The sequence below is a fragment of the Fusarium flagelliforme genome (assembly GCF_020744385.1).
Source record: "Fusarium flagelliforme strain FIESC 12 MPI-CAGE-AA-0113 chromosome Unknown B0J16scaffold_1, whole genome shotgun sequence".
Lineage (NCBI taxonomy): Eukaryota > Fungi > Ascomycota > Sordariomycetes > Hypocreales > Nectriaceae > Fusarium > Fusarium flagelliforme.
Genome location: NW_025763503.1, coordinates 1,367,630 through 1,385,812, shown reverse-complemented (window position 1 = coordinate 1,385,812; position 18,183 = coordinate 1,367,630). Strand labels below are relative to the sequence as shown.

Here is an 18,183-nt window from a genome sequence, read left to right as displayed (position 1 = left end):
TGACAGTGTACCTGAGCGCAGTGATGGTTTAGATATCAATTAAAGAAAAGATTCAACTGTAGAGTCAGATACACTACTGTAATCATTTTTCTTGATGAAGAAGTTGTGATGTAATAATGTGATCAGAACAGCTTTTGCTATTTATTGGATTTACTTAGTACCTACCTAGGTAGAGCCAGAGTTAGCAAATGCGTACCTTGCATTACTCGCTGTTGGCTTGAACAGGGGTTCAGTCAAACTCCGAGAAAGCTCAGCCAGACAAATTTCTAGGCCGCCCTCCTGCAGAAGACGGACCTCCAATACGATATTATACTGCACAACAATTACTGATTGTTGACGGAGTCTTGAGTGTTTCATAGGCTGTCGTTACCCCTCGATCCTCACGCTTGAGTCTCGTCTCGGACTGCTGCCGACTTGAATCTTGACATCTGTCGCTTCGCTTCGTCTGTTGAGCTGAATCGTGTCGCGTGCTTAGTCTAGGAGGTATCGCATCGTATTGCATCGTATCGTATTGCATCGCTTGGCTGGCATGTAACTGACTTTTGTCTCGACAGACCAGACATGACAAGGAGTAAGTAAGCATGATCCCTCCCACCGGTGAGCATGGATTCTCTCCATCTCATTCTCGTCCGCATCCAATCCTGTCAGCTACATCCAACGGCTTATACTCATACTGTGCATCGGTGGCTGGACTCCAACCACTCACAGCCTGAAAAGGCATGCAGAAACGTGCCTGTCAGTGACGAAAAAAAGGTTTCTGGGGTGAGGTCCCAGCTGAAGCACATCGTCAGCCCCGCACTGTGTTTCACTTTGCGGCGGAGCAGGAGCTGGAAGCCCGCCCAACCGTCCGTCCATTGGCGCTGAGGCCCGCCCCACTCTCCCACTGAAGTTCTTAGTTCAGTGCCTGTGCTAGCCTCTCCAGCGCCAATCCCAGGGCCGACCAAAACACTTTCGCCCATGGCTACCCAAGTTTACCCCTATCTGATGCGCTATCCCCTATCCAAGCTTGAGACAAGGGGACTACTGTCAGGGGTGATTTGAGAATGGAAACTGACAAAAGAAATCCAGACCGGGACCAGAACAGACCAGAGCAGAGAAACAGCCCGTCCAGAAACTTAATCGTAGAGCATTGTGCCTTTATTTTGTGCCTGACTATCTCCCCTCCTGCCAAGAATACTTGGTTGATCCTACCTGAGACCCATTGGCTAGACATGCATTATTAAGTTGGCGTGCAGCTCTAACCTCAGAGCTCTCTCCCATACGATACTCTCTTACACACTCTCAGTCTTTGTTTGACCCAACTTTGACTTCTTGTTTTGACTTTTCGATATCCAGAACCACAGCCAAGGTCCAGGGGAAAATTAACGGGGGTCATCCCAGTTATTTCCACCACCCTTACCTTTTTATCCTACCATTGGGAACTTGGCTTCCAGTACTGAACCTTACCAAACACGGCATCTCAATCCGACCTCATTGCCTCCCGATTCTGCATCACCTCATCACGGCCCTTCCCGCAGCATTCCTCTTTCAACACTTCCCTACAAATCCTGTTGTTGGTTTGTTTTGGTTCAAGAGATCTTGCTCGATTGCCGCCGCTGTCATAATCAACTTCTAGCCCGACGACGCAATACGCTCGACCTACCCACGCACTTCCCATCTCGATACAACCAGGCCCGAACCTGAACGTCGCGCTGCCTTTTGGCTTTAATTGAATATACAATCATGACCATATCGAACTCGTCGCCCACACAGCCTTGATTGGCCTAAACACTAGAAATATCGATCCAAGGCTTGGCTCCCGCTGAGACAAACGGTCCCCCGTTTGCGCCTGCGCTTTGATCAAAAGACATCCGCAGACACAGCAACAGAGGGGCTTCTGAAACGTCTTGTCCTTCAAGCATCGCCGTATCGTCATTAAAATTCCAGCGACTTGCCCCCTCGATCGGTTACTCCACCGGCGCGCTATCCCCACGTTTCCTACTTGAGCTGCGCATTCCTCATACTTGAACTTCGCTATGGAGCGGCCAGACCGACTCGCCGGTTCGTCCGTGGGTTCTGTTTCGCAAGCTTCAATTCCACGAAGCTTGCCCGAAAACCACACTTCTGGACGACGTCCAGTCCCAAACTCAGCTGCCACATCAAACGGCCCTCCGCCGCCTCCTCCTATCCCTAACCTGCGCAGTGTTCCATCCAGTTCATCTCTTTCGACCTCTAGCATGTCGGCAGCCCAAGTTATCAGTCTCGCGCGCGAGGCTATGCAAAATGCAATCGAAAGCGAGAGTCAAGCCGCTGAGGCTGGTGCCGTCGGCACAGGCCTACGAACTGGTGTTACTATCGACTTGAGTCGTAAGGGGATTCAAAAGTTACCAGATGAGGTCGTCGACATCGTTAAGGGCGAACTAGAACGATCCGCTTCCAAGGGCTCGACTGCACGATCTGACGCCGATACTTATACAGTCTCCAGACTAGCATTGTCTCATAACCAGCTGACAAGCTTACCTGCTCGCTTTTCCGAATGTACATCACTACGATATCTCAACATCCGAGGCAATCAGATCAAGGAATTTCCCATGCCTGTATTTCTCCCTTCTCCCCTGGATTTTGAAGCAATCTCTAACGCCATGACTAGCTGTGTGACTTGGCATCTTTAGAAATTCTTGACCTTGGCCGAAACCAACTTCGAATCCTCCCAGCAGATATTGTCAGACTCTCCTCCTTGAAAGTGCTGTCTATACCCAAAAACCAAATCCGGGAATTGCCACTTTGTATTGCCGATATGGGATCGCTGCAAGTAATCAAGTTCGAAGGAAACCCTATCAGCTTCCCGCCGCGAGATGCAATCCAAGTCCAAGCGGCGAGCCCTCCGCACGAGGGTGTTCAAAAAGATAACGAAGTGACGGAGGTGGCGGTCACTTTACAGATCAAACGATACTTAAAGCAACATACTATCAACGGTCGATCCGAATCTGACAACACAGGAGATGAATCAAGCGAGGGCGCGGAAACCCCACGATTTCCTTTGAAGAGAGTGGCTAGTGGACGTTTTCCTGTCAAAGTGCAAGGAGCAGATTTACCTGACATTCGTTCTCCCAATATTGGATCACGAGCGCCTCCGATACCGTCAAGGTCACATTATCGCGGCCTCTCACAGCAGAACACCGCTTTTCGACGACCCGGTGTTATGCCCCTGACAATTGGTAATGTCAACGAACGTGTCCGCAGCAACTCTGAAAGCCTACTTCGGGCTGAAAGGTCAGATGGTCGCAGCAGGCGGATGGGAATCGTCTCGAGAAAACCATCCGATCTAGGTACACTGGATGAGATGCAGGTTAATAACCGTTTCAGTCATTACCGTGGCTTGAGCCACGGGTCTGCCATGCAAGGGAATCAAGCAACGACTAAGAGTCCAGCAACACCGACGGAGCCTTACCTCGCACGACCTATATACGTGAGACGTCTCTCGATCCTCCCTGAAAGGCGAAGGGAGTCAAAGATATACGACCCAGTGATTGAAGCTGCTAAGGGAATCCTTTACTCGGTCTTCCAGATTCATCCCATGATCCAGGTGCTAATGGGCTTGACAAGCGACGACTCGGCCAAGCGATCCAGCCTTGAAATAGTGTTCTACAACACCAACTCGCATGTTGAGGAATTGGAGCAGGAGCTCCAGAAACACGAAAACGCATTGGCCGAGATTGACGATCATTCTCAACGAGAGAATGAGAATGTGCACCGAGCGTGTCAGACTCTGGTCAGCGCCTATGGTCACGTCTGCACACTTTTGGCCGACAACATTGATACATTTGTGGATTTTGGAGACGCCCGATATATTCGGAGCCTCCTTATAACCCTATATAATAGTATCATGGAACTCCGTGTTACCTTGTCATGTGTCAGCAGTGAGGACGTCCGCCGTCAAGCTATCCCTAGGGGAGGCCAAACTGGCGAGCGCACCATTAGAGCACATACACGAGAACCATCCGTAACTCCAACTGTTGGCAGGCCGACTGGAGCTCGCAACCGCAATGGTACCTTGGTTAATCATCCGATTAACCTACGTGTTGCCACCGATGTTCCGGTGCCTACGCCACTTTCAGCAGCATATCTCAATGGCACCGGGCGCACTGCTACCCTTGCTTCGGCCACTCCTCGATCAGGAGAATCTTTCTCCTCCATTGGCAGTCGCGGCATGTCATCAGAATTTACAGAAGAGGATCGACAGTTCGAACGTATTTTCTTGGCTTTACAAAAGTCCACCGATCTCGTTATGGGAACATTGCCTAGCTTCAACGCCCAACTGGCGGGTGGCTTGAGAAATGCCATGTATCAGCGAACTCCTGAAAGTGTTATTCAGCACTGGAAAGGGTTGATTGCTATGTGTGGTCATGTAATCCAGCAGACAGAAATTCTCAAAAACAGACTGTCCATGATCAAGCTAAAGGAGCCAGGTGTTCGAACGCAGGCAAGTTTCTGGAGTCTCTGCAGTAACTTCAGTCACTCGTGGGCGGATATGATATCCCAGATCAAGTACGGACCCAACAGTGTGCCGCTGCCCCCTGATACTCGGGCACGCTTACGACCCATTCAACAGAGTATCAAGGAGACAAGCAGTATAATCTACAAATCACCCTGGCACTATCTGTTCCATCCTTCCGGTGCGAACGGACAAGCTTACCCTCCTCGCGGCATGTCACCTACGCAAGTTCCCATCACGCCACAGAGTGCTGCTTTGGGCCCTGCAATGCAGGCAACAGTTCCCACTACGCCTCAAAGCAGTTCATTCGCAGCAGCGTTCCACGGAAATGTCTTTGACCGAGCCGATGCCCTTATGGCGAACCCAGGTATCTCTATGGGTCGCAATGGTGGTTTTGGCAAAGGCCATATGGGCTTCAGCTCGCTGTCTTCTTTATCTTCCATGTCCTCCGATGAAGGAATACTTCCCACCCACGGTCCACTTGGACCGGTACCCCTTCGTCTTAATGGAGGCAAAGTTGCCTTTTAGTCAGAGCCGGGTCTCTACTATTTGGATCTCTACCATTATACAAGCTGCCTAGTGCAGTCACTATTATTCTTTGCATACAAGCAAGGAAGGAAAATCTGGGTTATGTTCTGCACTTACCGAGGCTCTTCGAACTGGCGCACGAATAGACAGATGTGCGTTGACAGCCATTCATTTACACATAGCCTTGGCGTTGGGGTTGCAGCTGTTTTGAAATGACTAAAAATCAGAACGTTTGGTGGTTATCTGCATTTAATTTTGCCGGAGCGAGAGGTCTCGAAGCTTGTGTACGGGTTAATGCTAAGAAATGTCTTTTTTTGGTGGAATAAAAGTTTGGAGGAAATGCACCTATGATGGCTACTGTAAGGCCTCTTCGATTATAGATATACGGGACCAAGGGTTTTCTACGACATGAAAGTCTTAAGCATGGCAAAAGGCAGAGAAATCATTGTACATTAGCATATAACGAATCTAATGCTACCAAAGTCATTCTAATCACCTCCAACGGATACCTATAATCTACGAATGAGAAAGGAACTGGTGCGTATTGAGTTCTCGATGTATGTAATACACACCAACAAGATTCAGATCCCATGATCTTGTACATCCGCCGCATGATAGACGAGGTGTAACTCTACCCCACTAGCATGCAGTGTAAGGTATCAGCAACATGCAACGGCCTAGCTACATCTCTTCTTATCTTTAAACCAATTACTTCAAGCTGGACATATAACCCAGCAACTTTATCTTGTATTCGTCATGTCAGCAGCAGCGGCTTCTTCACAACAGCCCGCCTCTTCGACCGCTGCTACGGGCTCCTCGTCATCTTCATCCTCTTCGCTATCCCCTCGTCCGCCGACCTCTCCTCCTCCCACAATCGCATCTCCATCTGTCGCCCACGCTCACGCCCATGCACAGATTCCCTCAGCAGCGCAGCAATCGTCGCCTCCCCCTCCGCCTCTTCAGCCCACGCTCCCCTCAGCCGAGACGCAACGTCATGTCGCCGAAGCTCGCCGCGCCGTCGTCGCAACACTGGAGAACATGATGGACTCTGAGCTGCAGTGGCGCGCATCAACGCTGCACTCTAACGTTGCGGTGCTGAACAAGCAAGCTCAAGATGTGCAGCGTGCGACCGATGGGTTGCGCCGTGAGAACGTCAAACTTGCGCGCGAGGCCGATGCTGCGGCGCGCAAGCTCAAGGAGCTTGGAAATGTGCAGAACTGGGCTGAAGTGCTGGAACGTGACTTTCTTGTCCTCGAGGAGACTGTCAGGCTGGCGAACGACGATCGGAGCTGTAGCTGTAGCGATTGCGGGAGCTACAGTGGAAGTGGAAGCGAGAGCGGAGGCGAGGACGAGCGTGAGCAAGCTATGGATCTAGATAAGGATGGCGATGAGAGGGGAAAGGGAATCGAAGGGCGCAAGACACTGGATGTTGACATGGAGATCGATACAGGGAGTCATGCGCCGGGTACATTTTCGGATGCTAGTAGGAGCTTGACAGAAGGAGAGTTAAGTGTAGGGAGAGGCGCCAAAGGATCCGATACAGCGTCCATGTCTACGATGTCACGATGAGAAGCTCATGGCAATGAATCGACGTTCACGACGATGTTGGGTATATTATGGGAACCACGATCTGGCGTTTGGGATTACGATTATGTTACAAAGCACTCTTTACTCGACATATCATAGCATTAGGTTCAATTCTATGCACTGTATCTAAGCCCATGCTTAACACCATTTTACTTCTCCATCAACCTTGACTTCTAAATGCTTCATCTCCCAACATATGCCCTTATCTATATATCGAACTGTTTACAGGAGACCGGGGAAGATAACGTATCGCTTCTTCTTGTAACGGTCACCGAACTCCTTACGGTAGGCGCGCTCCTTGCCCTTGGCCCAGGCAATCATCTGTGCCGCACCAATGGAGATAAAGACAGCGACGGTCCAGTCACGGCTGACAATGATGATTCCAATCCATGCGAGAACCTCGTACAGGTAGTTGGGGCAAGTGACGATACCGAAACCGTAGCCAGCAGGGATCTTGCGCTCAGTACCACCAGTAGATCGCAGAGTCGAGAGATATCGGTGGACGAGAGCGTTCATGAACTCGCCGAAGCAGTACAGGGCAACTCCGACGGCGTCGATAGCGGGCATGTCGGCCTTGGCGGCGAGCGAGTTAGGGTGGTAGATGGAGTAGGCGCAGGCGAGACCAGAGACAGCCCAGTAGAAGAAGCTGTTCTTGAAGATGTTCTTCCAGGGCATGGTGTTGGCGGAGAACTTGTGGACGAAGAGAGTCTCGTACTCGCGCTTGACGAAGTGCAGCATGATCATGGCGAAACTGATCCATTGAGTCTGGGACAGGTCGGCGTCTCCATTGGCGTACAGATAGGGGCGGGCTGCGACGAAGAGGGCATGGAAAATGAGGGGGCCGAAGTACTCGACGACGAAGACGGTTCTCCAAGCAATCTGGTATCCTGATATATGGGTTAGTGAATGTTTAATTGTGGTTGTACAGGTTGGGTCTCAACATACCCATATCCTTGACGAGAACCTGGCCAGTTGCAACTACAGCGGGCTCATCGACAAGGCGAGCCTTGCGGTTCTTAAGAGTCTTCTTGGTAGTGGGATCATAGATACCAATACGGTTGTGGTCTCCGAGCCTGGTCTCCTTTGCGATCTGGACCTTGAGGTCCTCGACGGTGGTGTCGGCATTAACCTCAATCGACTCTGGGAGGTTCTTGATGGGCTGCCTCGGAGCTATAGAGTGTTAATTAAGGTTGAACGTTGTATGGAGCATTGAAAGGGGTTTGAAGCATACAGCGGTTGGTGATGGTGATAGTCTTTAGAGAGGCCATCTTGATCTTGTTGTTCTCAATGGAAACTGAACAAGCTTGGCAGGAAAAGGAGGAAGAAGCAAGATGACTGTTGATCGTGGTCAGGCGTTGAGGACAACCAGAAATAATTGCTGGCCAGACGGAAGAGATTAGATTAGGTACGTACCTTCCCGTACTGTCGATCTAATACGGACCTCGGTTTAGGCCTTTTTTGGTGGGGTTGTTCAATGTTCCCCTGCGACCCTGGATTAGAGGTAGACCACCAAACCACCAAAAATCCTTCTACTTTGTTGGGAAGAGAGTGATTGGTTAGGCCACTTACACCAAATTTGTGCCTGTCAGCTTATGACATTTGAGCCTCTCACATTGATGGAAAGGGGTTTAATAAGTGAAGCTTACATGTCAGATTCGGTCATGTTTTTCTTAAACTTGAGGAATCGGATTATGTGACGAGTGATCATCGTCAAGTTCCCCACGCTTGTTCATGGTTGAGAACATATAAAGTCACCAGAACAATGATAGTGAAGAGAGCAATCTTTACATTAAACGACATGATAGGCAATGGGTTTTTGAGTAGAACATAATCCTCGCAAATCTGGATTTCCTCTGTTCTACATACATATGCTCAAATATCTAGACAGAACAGATCCATGCCCATGACTTCCAGTTCACATCCCAATTCTTCAATAAAGGTAGATAATGGCTAGAAGTAATTATCTAGGTAATTATAGTGATTTTGCTCATGAAGGTCCCATTCGAGGCACTACTACATCCTCGACTTCATTTCTAAGCCATGGCGTCTCTTGTCAGTGCCAGCAACGAACCCGAAACCAACCAACTGCCTACTATATCAACGATTACTGAATCACTGACCATACATCGATTGATAGATTCAAATTCTTATTGGTTATTCCAGATTTAATTAAAAACACCACTTCTGCTGCCTTCTGAACAATAGCCAGAATTGCTCAGGGCATCATCGGCTTCATCTACCTCAACCACCCCGACCCTTTTCACTCATCCATTCCCTTTCGAAACCTGAGAACACTTATTCTCTCTCTCTATTTTCAGTCTTTCAGCGTCTTTTGACGTCCGAGGCCTTCCATTCCAGTCTCATATCTGTCAGACCCAGCGTTTTGTTTGCTAATTAGTATTTCACTGGCAGCCGATCGTCAGCTGCCAAACATTCACGTCCAACACCACGCGCGAATCTTTCGCGCTTTGCTTTCGATTTACTTCGCGCTTCACTTTCAAATATTTGATTTGGTATACGCGTTTTGCATCGACGACTTCTTCTCATACCTATTGGCTCAACGATACCGAATCCCAGGTCTATCTTGTCCAGCCTACCCAGCCAAGCCCCTGACCAACTTGAATGTTTTCTAGATCAAAAATCCAATCTGATCACTGGGTAAGCATATATCTCAGAGCACAAATAAGATTAGCGAAGCTCGACTGACTTGTAGTATTTTCTCAGGTCCAGCCGCCATCGCAAAACAAATGGTGCCTAGGAACTTGAAAAGCACAATACCTTTCTTTGCCTTTTAACGACATCTTTCTTGCGATATCACATATGCATCATAGCCAGACAACATGAATCCGTGTGCACCCACGTTTGTACCGACCCTGGAGGAAGGCTTCTCCTCTGGAGAAGATAGTTCTTTGCCTCCATCAAGAGATCCAAAGCTCACTGGCCGAGGGGACTCTCCTAAACCGCATCGAAGCAAAGAACTACCTTCCATCACTGTCGACTCAGACCAATATGATAGCATGTTCCCCGCCCTTCAGGGAGTGCAAGTTGATGGGCAAAAAATTCGCAGTCCGACACTAGTAAAGCAACGAGACAAGAAAACCAAGAAACATAAGCTGACTGGAAGCCAGGTTCGACGGTCAGCCCCGGGCGGCGAAGAGGAGACAATCGTAGAGTACGAAAAGTCCGAGGACCATGAGGCCGAAGATTACAAGGAGCATGAGAGTAGTGATACCTCTTCTGAGGAGGTAGAATACCTCAAGCCAACTGTTTATACTCCAAGAAAGTCACTGGAGTATCTTCGACCAACCGTCTACACCCCTCCGACTTCGTCTCAGGAAAGCCATAGACGCTCTGGTATAGGCAGAAGAACTGCGCGATCAGCCGCCAGAAACAGAAGCAAATCTCCTAGGCTTGCGTGGAGGCCCCCTACTCCTCACCCAGAAGGCAAACCACGAGGATCAAAGTCTCGTCGCTCTCCGACCCCTACCGCCCATATCAACGGAATGGCACGATATCCATCTCCCGCGCCTTACCCGCCTCCTCCCTACAATCACTATTACCCAGGACATCACGTCCAGGTACCGCCCCAACATGTGGAATACGGACCATTCATTGTGCAGCCCGTGCCACAGCTTATGGCGCCGTCTGTGGTGTCGTACGCATCTTGGTCTATGCCCTCGCTTTCTTGGTCAGTACCCGGGGCCCAGCCCACGGCAACCGGGTATCCTTCTGGTTTTGAATACCATAACGAGTGTCCATATGGCGCCATACTCGCCAGTCATATCGGCGTGGTCTACGGACCGCCTCCTCCACAGACTTATGCCCATCAACAACCGCAACAGAGCCAAGCGGGAACAGAACACGATGCGCACTTACAGCCTTTGTCTCCTCCATCTACCGAAACGGACGATACAACACATTCTTCGCATAGCAAACCAGGTAAAAGCCGCCATAGGCAAAAGAAAAGCATTTCGAGCTCTGGCTTAGCTAGCGATGGTACCGCCATCGTAACTCCCCTGAAGACTCAGGTTGAGAAGATCAAACGTGAAAGCAGAGTTACAACGGCCATTCCGAATCACGACAAGCATCCTGATATTTAGATGATGTCGGTGCCTGCGGGTAAAGACCGCCGACTTCTCGGTGTTGTTTGCAATGACGATACCAAGCGAGAGCAAATCGGCGAAGAGCTTCGAGAAGTTGCTGAGCACACCAAAGCCACCGGTTTCATTCCAACGCGGCAAGTCAAATCTGCACAGGACTCTCCCAGCGCCTTGCGAGCTGCGAAGATCAACATCAAACGTGAGTGTCAACCTCAAACTCGAGAAAAGTCTCAAGAAACGGATCAGAAACTGGTTAAACCGCCTGAAAATGCTCCAACGGGCCCATCTTCTTTGCGTGCGCTACCTCGGTCTTTCAGTGCAACCGTGAAAAAGGCTTTGAACTTGAATAAGTCAGATTCAGGTGCCTGGTCTCAATCCAAAAGTTGGACCAGCTTCGCCACAAAGGAGCGTCAGGCCTTTCAAAAAATGATGGCTAACCTGCGCTACATGAGTGCAGATCAGTCGCCCTTCGTTCCTCAAAGTCCAGCAGAGCTGACAGCTTTTAAGGCTGCTTTGGCGGAATCGAAGACGAAGAAGCTCGGTCAAGAGGTACAGCAGCGTCTCGCAGAGACTAATGCGAAAGCTATCAAGGGCTCTAACAAGAACGAACCCGTGATGGAAGTTCTAGGCGGTAAGAAATTCGAAGACCATCTTTCACCTGTTTTTGCGGTCGCCAACTGCTTCAACAAAGCCCAGGTGAGGCCCCCTTATAGAGCCGACTGGCCATCCCTTGCGGAGCTCAAGGAAGAGGGAGACAAACGAGCCAATCGACAGGGTCGATGTCTGCCTCTTCCGCGAATGGGTTTTGTTGCTTCCAGATTCTTCGATGCAATCGATGAAGCTTATAACTCGGATGGATCAATTCGTTGGGACAGGAAGGCTGTCCAGGTTGGGCTACGTTATGTCTGCCCCATTGCTGGAGAAGAGCATTCTATGACTCCCTCGACTGAACTTCAAACGGACGAGGCTCCGTCCTTTCTTGCATGTTTGCTTCATTATATCGACGCCGTCGAGGATGAGACAAAAGAGGTGGAGGAAGAGAAGAAAGCCGAGAAGGAGAAAGGGGTTGAGAAGAAGGAAACTGCAAAGTAGGCATCGGGCAGTAATTTCGCAGAGGACAATCATGAAAGAAAGTGTCGTTTCTTTCATTCCTAGAGATTGGCTTTGTCGACGCTAACAATTTATTTGGTGGCGCTTCGAACAGACGTTGAGATTCCAAGAGGCCCAGTTCTAGGAAGATCCGACTCATTGTTGCTATCACATTTGGAACACTTCGAAAGTTGGAAGTTGATATTAGAATTAGAGGCCAGTGACATTAATATGAATTGAATTAAACAGCAGATTCTTTCTCATCAATAATGAAATAATATGTCAGTAGACGGGTTGGCTTCTTCGACACTGGAGAGCGACTGCCCGTTGGATTTGGTGGTAAGAACTCGGTGTTATGCTATTGGCCATCTGGATGATGGTGGGGTCATGCTTTTCAGACCCACACCTAGGGCTTTCGACGCACCGGAATGGAATATCCCCGTTCCGTTTTACCGAAAGAGCACATACTCACAAGAATTTGGCAATCTACACTTTTGACCCTCGTTCCGCCAAAAAAGTTCACTCCTACGACCATCGCCAATTCGATTGCCTGTTGAGCGCCAACATCAACAGGTAAGTTGCCAGACGACGAGAACGAAGAGACGATTTCAATACGCTGCACTGCTCGACGATTATCATCATCTCGAATATCCTGCTGATTGAGTTGCTCTGTCCTTCTCTCCCTCTTTCCCACAATCCCCCACCAGAGAGACAGTCTGGCTAACCATCTGGGATTTTCTTCTCACAGAAACCGCAATCATGGGTATCTCGCGTGACTCTCGACACAAGCGCTCCGCCACCGGTGCCAAGCGTGCCTACTACAGTGCGTAATAATTCCGAAAGCCCGTATGATCCTTTGGACATACGTTCTGACCTTAGACAACAGGGAAGAAGCGCGCTTTCGAGGCTGGTCGCCAGGGTGCCAACACCCGTATTGGCCCCAAGCGCATCCACACCGTCCGAACCCGAGGTGGTAACCACAAGTACCGTGCCCTCCGTCTCGAATCCGGTAACTTCGCCTGGGGTTCCGAGGGCCTGACCCGCAAGACCCGTGTCATTGCCGTCGCCTACCACCCTTCCAACAACGAGTTGGTCCGAACCAACACCCTCACCAAGAGCGCCGTCGTCCAGGTTGATGCCGCTCCCTTCCGACAGTGGTACGAGGCCCACTACGGTCAGGCTATTGGCCGAAGACGCCAGAAGGCCCAGGCTGCCAAGGAGGGTAAGACCGAGGAGGAGGTCAAGAAGTCCAACGCCGTCGAGAAGAAGCAGGCTGCCCGCATGTCTGCCCGCGGCAAGGTCGAGAGCGCCATCGAGAAGCAGTTCGAGGCCGGTCGATTGTACGCCGTTGTTTCCAGCCGACCCGGTCAGTCCGGCCGTGTCGATGGTTACATTCTGGAGGGTGAGGAGCTCGCTTTCTACCAGCGCAAGCTCCACAAGTAAGCTAGCTGGTCATTAAAAGCTGATTAAGAAAGGAGTGTCGGCCCCTGGTATGGTGTTCAAGGATTTCTCACTGTCTTACGGTTAACGACAGAATGAGGTTAACATAACGCATCGGGATGGGTCCTTAAGGAATAAAAAATTTTCTTGCGCTGAATTTAATGTCATGATCAAGGTCTCTTCAACTGCAAATTGTGATGGTGATTTTTCTTTTTCTTTGTGTCTATTAAACTGAACTTCGTACGAAATCTCTAACCAATGTATCATTCATCCTATTCGCCGTCTTGACCCAACTCCGGTTTAAGGACAACCGAAAACCCTGCAAAACTTGCCGCTCATGCCTGCACAAAACCATTGTGCCAGGCGGGTTGTTAGATCATGAATATTTGTTACTGGAACACACCCAAGTCTTTTGTCCTAGTGTACCACCATTAAGATATGCCCGATTTTTCATGTCCAGAACCAATACATAGACATAACCAGCTTGTCGTAAGCTATAAGGAACCGGCTAAACAAGAGTATTTTATACATGAAGGATGGTCTGGGGCCAATAGCTAAACAAGGTCGCACGCAATAAATAAAAACTGCTTATGCGAATTGACGTTTCAAGTCGGTCCACTTGCGATTGAGGGTCTCATGCTGAGAATTGATCTGATGATAATATGTTAGTAACTCATGACTTGCATTGAAGCAATAGGGGTAACTCACCTCTGCATAACGTAGCTTGGTCTGGACCAACTCCTCTTCAAGTTCGCCCAGTTCCTTCTCCAGTCTCTGGTTCTCCTCATGGACATGCATATTGCGTTTCATCAAATCATCGCGCTCGAGCTTCCATGTCTCCTCGATCTCCATTGGTTGCTTCTCGATAACGATCTTCAACTCGCGGACCTGGCCTCGCATGCTGTCGTTCTCATCTTTGAGCTCCTGGTTTTCGACCTTGGTGTGCACAAGTTCCGTTGCCAGATCTGCCTGTTCACGATCGCAAACCTCAACTCTCTCCTCCATCTTTCGGATTCGGATAGCGAAGTTGTGGTTGGCTGCGCGGAGCTCCATCAATTCATTTTCGCGATCCTTCTCGGCCTTTGTCTTTTCTTCCCATTCGGTGCTATAAGCTTTGAGCACCTCTGGGGTGATTTGAACTTCGCAAGCATCTTTAACGAGTTGGTCCGCACGGTAGACCTCTTTATCGATACTGGCACTTGAGCTTCCAAAGAAGCCATTTTCGAGAAGGCTGCCCTGGCTAGGATCCTTGTCGATGTATACATCAAAGAGCTTATCCTTCAAGTAAGTGGTGAGCTGCTGCATGTCGGACAGCCCTAGTAGGATACTAGCGTTTTTCTGCATCAGAACAATACCAAAGCGCAAGATTGCCGAGAGGCCCTCGGAGAAGATCAAGTCGTAGATACGGAGAACCAGTTGGAGGGGGAAACGGTACGCGAAGAGGGTCAAAAACCATTGGGTGGCGTAGAGGTGAGGCGATATTCCCTTTCGATGGAGATGGCAGTAAAGCGCTGGCTCAAAGTCTTCCAACAGACGTTCAAACTGATAGAGGTGCATGTGTAGCCCAGGCATATCCTGGATGAAAAGATCTCGCAGCTTGTAGTGGTTCATCAACCGCACAAGGAGGCAGAACGCTTCTTGCTCAGGCATCTAGAAAAGCATGTCAATACTTGGTGGAGAATTCAAGGTGGATGCATAGTACTTACGTTAAACAGCAGAGGCATGATGAGGAAGTTCATGCCTTGGGCATACCCAACACCTTCGTCAAACAGAGCATATGCTTTGCAAACGCCAAATAGGCCCTCTTGAAGCCCGGCAGCAGCCGCATACTTAGAATAGCTGGTACGGGCACCAAGATCACGACGGATTGTCTTTTCAAGCTTCTGTAGTGAAGCAGCATCCTCCTTGTCCTTTCGCTTTCTCTCAGCCGCAGCCGCAGCTTGGGCTTTTAGGACAGCCTCTGCATTCTTCTCATTCGGAGGAGAGGGCGTGCCATTGGCGCCGGAATGGTCCGAGTTTATGGAAGATGCAGAAGATGCGACGGCATCTCCGCTATGAACACTGAGATTTCCGTTGCTTAACGAGCTAGCTGTTGTGCTGTTGCTGTTGCGGTCCTTGCTCTTGTCTGTACCACGAGTCGCCAAGTCTTTGTATACTATTTCGAGATCGTCGTTCTTACTATCGGCCAACACTTGCCAGACAACACCACGGATGGCGCTAGGAATGCCAGTTGCGATGGCTTTGTTCAGTTCTTCGGCGCTTGTGCGAGCCACAGCAGCCGGACCTTCATAAACAACAGACTGCCACAAGTCCCAGTCGACTTTCTCCTCTGAAATAGCCGAGATGCCGGCGTTGACCCCAGATACTGTGCCTGGCGCCAGGCCAGCAATGGGCTGTGGGACAGGAGATGATGGTGGTTTCTCTTGAGCTTGCCCTTCATCGCCTGGCAAGGTAAGACCAAGCGCCCCGTCGTATTTGCTGTTATCGCCCTCTGCCATCGCACGGGCAGCTTCTTCTTGTTGTCGTAGCTGTTTGAATCTGTCTTGCAAGGTCACCTTTTGGGCAGGATCATTAGGTAGCGAATCTCCATCTTTCTCTTCCTCAAGACGACTCAGCATCATTTCAGGATTGCTTGCAAGAGTGGCGATGGAACCGCCTGTATTCCTTCGACCAGTAGGAGGTGGTGGTAGAGGAGGCTCTCTTTCTTTACTTGAGCTTCGTGAGAGCCAAGAGAAAGGGCTCGTTAGCTTTCGACTAGGCGGTGGCGGAGGCTGAGGTGTTGGTGGGGAAGGTGCAAGTGTAGCTGCAGTTGGTGGCACTGGACTTTTCGTAGGCTCGGCAGCAGGCGACCACGGCATAGAAGGAAGAGAGATGCTATTCAGAGATAATGTTTTGCTGCTTGGCTTCGGTGGGAGGTCTTTTGGCACTATCGAGCGAGTGAGTACAGGATATATGATGGAAGGTGACAGCGAATTTGGTTTACCTGGAGATGGAGGCGTATCGTCATCAAGGCTGACATTATCCAAATTCAACGTGTTTGAAATACGTGATGAGGCCACCGATGGTTTCCGTCGTGATTGGTTTTCGTGGACGCTTCCTGCGATGCTGCCAGACTCGGAGGGAGTTGTCTTGTGCTGGGGGAGTTGTGGCTCTTGGTCTTGTTGACGATGCGACTCCTCAGACCGCCGGTCAACTTGCTCCTCCGCTGAGATACTAGGAGGTTTGGCATGCGAGATGGTTCGTTTCGTAAGTGAACGTGCAGGAGATTGCGCTAGAGCATCTTCAAACTTGTCGTCGGTATCAGATGCCTAAGGTGATCGATCGGTTAGTAACCGAGCGAGATAAGGGATACAATCTGTCGTGTGACTGGCACAACAGTGTTCGAGAGAGGAATGTGGAAAAGACTTACCGACACACTGTCGTCAGACTCCGTGCCAGCCGAGAGTCTCTTGATATTGGTATCAATTTGTGGTGGCTTTTCCTCAGGCTCGTTCTCAATTTTCTGCGCCTGCTTTTGTTCTTGCTTGTCTTCGGCCTCGTCTTCGGTCTCATCTTCGGAACTGTCATCAAGCTTCGTCTCGAGCTTCGTCTCAAGCTTCTCCTCTATTCTCTCGTCGGGCTCTTGGTGGGCCTCTTGCTTGTCTGGCTTGTCCTCCGTCTGAGGAGCTATTTCTGGCTTGTCTGGTGTCTCTGGCACATCTTTCTTCTCTGTATCTCTGGTGCATCTTGATTCTCTTGCGGTTCCTGTGTTTCCTTCTTCTCCTGTTTCTCCACTTCAGGGTCGGGACCGGTGTGAGATTCGATCACAGGAGAAGCGATCTCCTGCGGTTGCGACATTATCGTGGGTGTTGGTATTGTGTGAAGTCAGAGTTGGGTTTTGCAGTCGTTGTGTCGGGGACAGGAACGGTTATCTGGCCCCTCAGCTACCGTTCATGTACAAAAGTCCAATGTAAGGAGCAGCTGAAACGGGGAAATTGGAAGTTGAGAGATTGCGTACTGCGTCCGGCGGCAGAGTGAATAGAAGAATGCCAGAAGCCAGCTGTTGGCAGAAATCGAATACAAGGGGGATGTTGTGGCGTTGATGTTCTGAATCTACCCCTTACCACGTAGACAGTGGAAGTGGAACTCGAATTAGAACTGGAAGCTCGCAAGGGTTTTGTTGTGACAGTGAGGCGCTGATGGGGCTACCAAAAATAAACGAAATGGGGACACCAACAGCGAGGTTGGCGTTGATTGGTATTGGCGCTGACGAGCAGCAGTTCTTCAGGGCAGTTTAGGGACCTAGAGAGAAGAAGTGGAGTATGGTGGTCGGGGGCCCTGAGTGCCGAGAGTTAACGCATCTGATGGATCTTAAGAATGGAGTCTATTTTAGGGGCGCATTCAAGCGTGTAATTTGGTCTGAAAGAACGTCAGACAGGGTCACCTGGAATGGAGATTATCCCTCTACTACACAGCCGTTTTAATTTTGCTGTGCTATGACTGATTTTGTCTGGAATTCAAATTCAACCCATTTCGGTTGGAGGCTTGCCAGACTCGTGAGGTAATGTAATTTGATTCTTTCCCAGCCAAACGCCAGGGAGGCGGTCACAAGTATCATCGTGTACTCAATGCTATGGATTCAACCTCCCAGACTTTCTTTATCGCCAGTGGCACAATTCGATGCACTCTTATGGCTGTGTGGTGATGCAGTTCAGCCCCATGCAACTTGGCCAATTGCACAAGCTTCAATAGTATTTGCAGGTCGAAACTTTATCGTGTGAAGATGGTTTTCTTGGTGGCCACCTTTAAACTACCCCTCCTCTGCTCCGGTCCCTGGTATGGAACCTCGTTCATAGGATGTACTGTCCTGGCGCCAAGGACTGCATTGCACGTTCCAGTACAATTTCCAAGCATCACCCACCTCTTCTGAACTTGTCCAAGCTTTTCTTGGATGCAGATCTACTCAAGTGGTAATATGTTTTTGGG

At 49.8% G+C, this 18,183-nt stretch overlaps 6 protein-coding genes across 6 annotated transcripts; 4 read left to right on the top strand and 2 right to left on the bottom strand.

Moving 5' to 3' along the window:
• Positions 1–1,836: 1,836 nt before the first annotated feature.
• Positions 1,837–5,356, top strand: B0J16DRAFT_6382 (RAM signaling pathway protein-domain-containing protein). Its single transcript, XM_046134214.1, has 2 exons — positions 1,837–2,576; positions 2,630–5,356. The coding sequence occupies exons 1-2, from the start codon at positions 2,016–2,018 to the stop codon at positions 5,000–5,002; spliced, it is 2,934 nt and encodes a 977-aa protein (XP_045988432.1). The 5' UTR covers positions 1,837–2,015; the 3' UTR covers positions 5,003–5,356.
• Positions 5,357–5,586: 230 nt separating this feature from the next.
• On the top strand, positions 5,587–6,693 carry B0J16DRAFT_326697 (uncharacterized protein). The gene has a single exon (XM_046126036.1). It carries the CDS (start codon positions 5,759–5,761, stop codon positions 6,569–6,571), a length of 813 nt encoding a protein of 270 aa, XP_045988431.1. The 5' UTR covers positions 5,587–5,758; the 3' UTR covers positions 6,572–6,693.
• Positions 6,669–7,860, bottom strand: B0J16DRAFT_6376 (3-oxo-5-alpha-steroid 4-dehydrogenase-domain-containing protein; the record flags this gene model as incomplete). Its single annotated transcript, XM_046134212.1, has 3 exons — positions 6,669–7,476; positions 7,535–7,759; positions 7,821–7,860. The coding sequence occupies 3 exons, from the start codon at positions 7,855–7,857 to the stop codon at positions 6,812–6,814; spliced, it is 927 nt and encodes a 308-aa protein (XP_045988430.1). The 3' UTR covers positions 6,669–6,811.
• Positions 7,861–9,042: 1,182 nt separating this feature from the next.
• On the top strand, positions 9,043–11,948 carry B0J16DRAFT_366076 (uncharacterized protein). The gene is made up of 2 exons (XM_046130073.1): positions 9,043–10,596; positions 10,690–11,948. The coding sequence occupies exons 1-2, from the start codon at positions 9,430–9,432 to the stop codon at positions 11,779–11,781; spliced, it is 2,259 nt and encodes a 752-aa protein (XP_045988429.1). The 5' UTR covers positions 9,043–9,429; the 3' UTR covers positions 11,782–11,948.
• Positions 11,949–12,267: 319 nt separating this feature from the next.
• On the top strand, positions 12,268–13,394 carry B0J16DRAFT_326690 (ribosomal protein S8e/ribosomal biogenesis NSA2). The gene is made up of 2 exons (XM_046126035.1): positions 12,268–12,601; positions 12,665–13,394. Exons 1-2 carry the CDS (start codon positions 12,538–12,540, stop codon positions 13,219–13,221), a joined length of 621 nt encoding a protein of 206 aa, XP_045988428.1. The 5' UTR covers positions 12,268–12,537; the 3' UTR covers positions 13,222–13,394.
• Positions 13,395–17,490, bottom strand: B0J16DRAFT_326687 (rab-GTPase-TBC domain-containing protein). Its single transcript, XM_046126034.1, has 6 exons — positions 16,993–17,490; positions 16,628–16,924; positions 16,202–16,526; positions 14,925–16,144; positions 13,927–14,868; positions 13,395–13,869 (listed from the first exon to the last, which is right to left on the bottom strand). The coding sequence occupies exons 1-6, from the start codon at positions 17,053–17,055 to the stop codon at positions 13,807–13,809; spliced, it is 2,910 nt and encodes a 969-aa protein (XP_045988427.1). The 5' UTR covers positions 17,056–17,490; the 3' UTR covers positions 13,395–13,806.
• Positions 17,491–18,183: the final 693 nt, after the last annotated feature.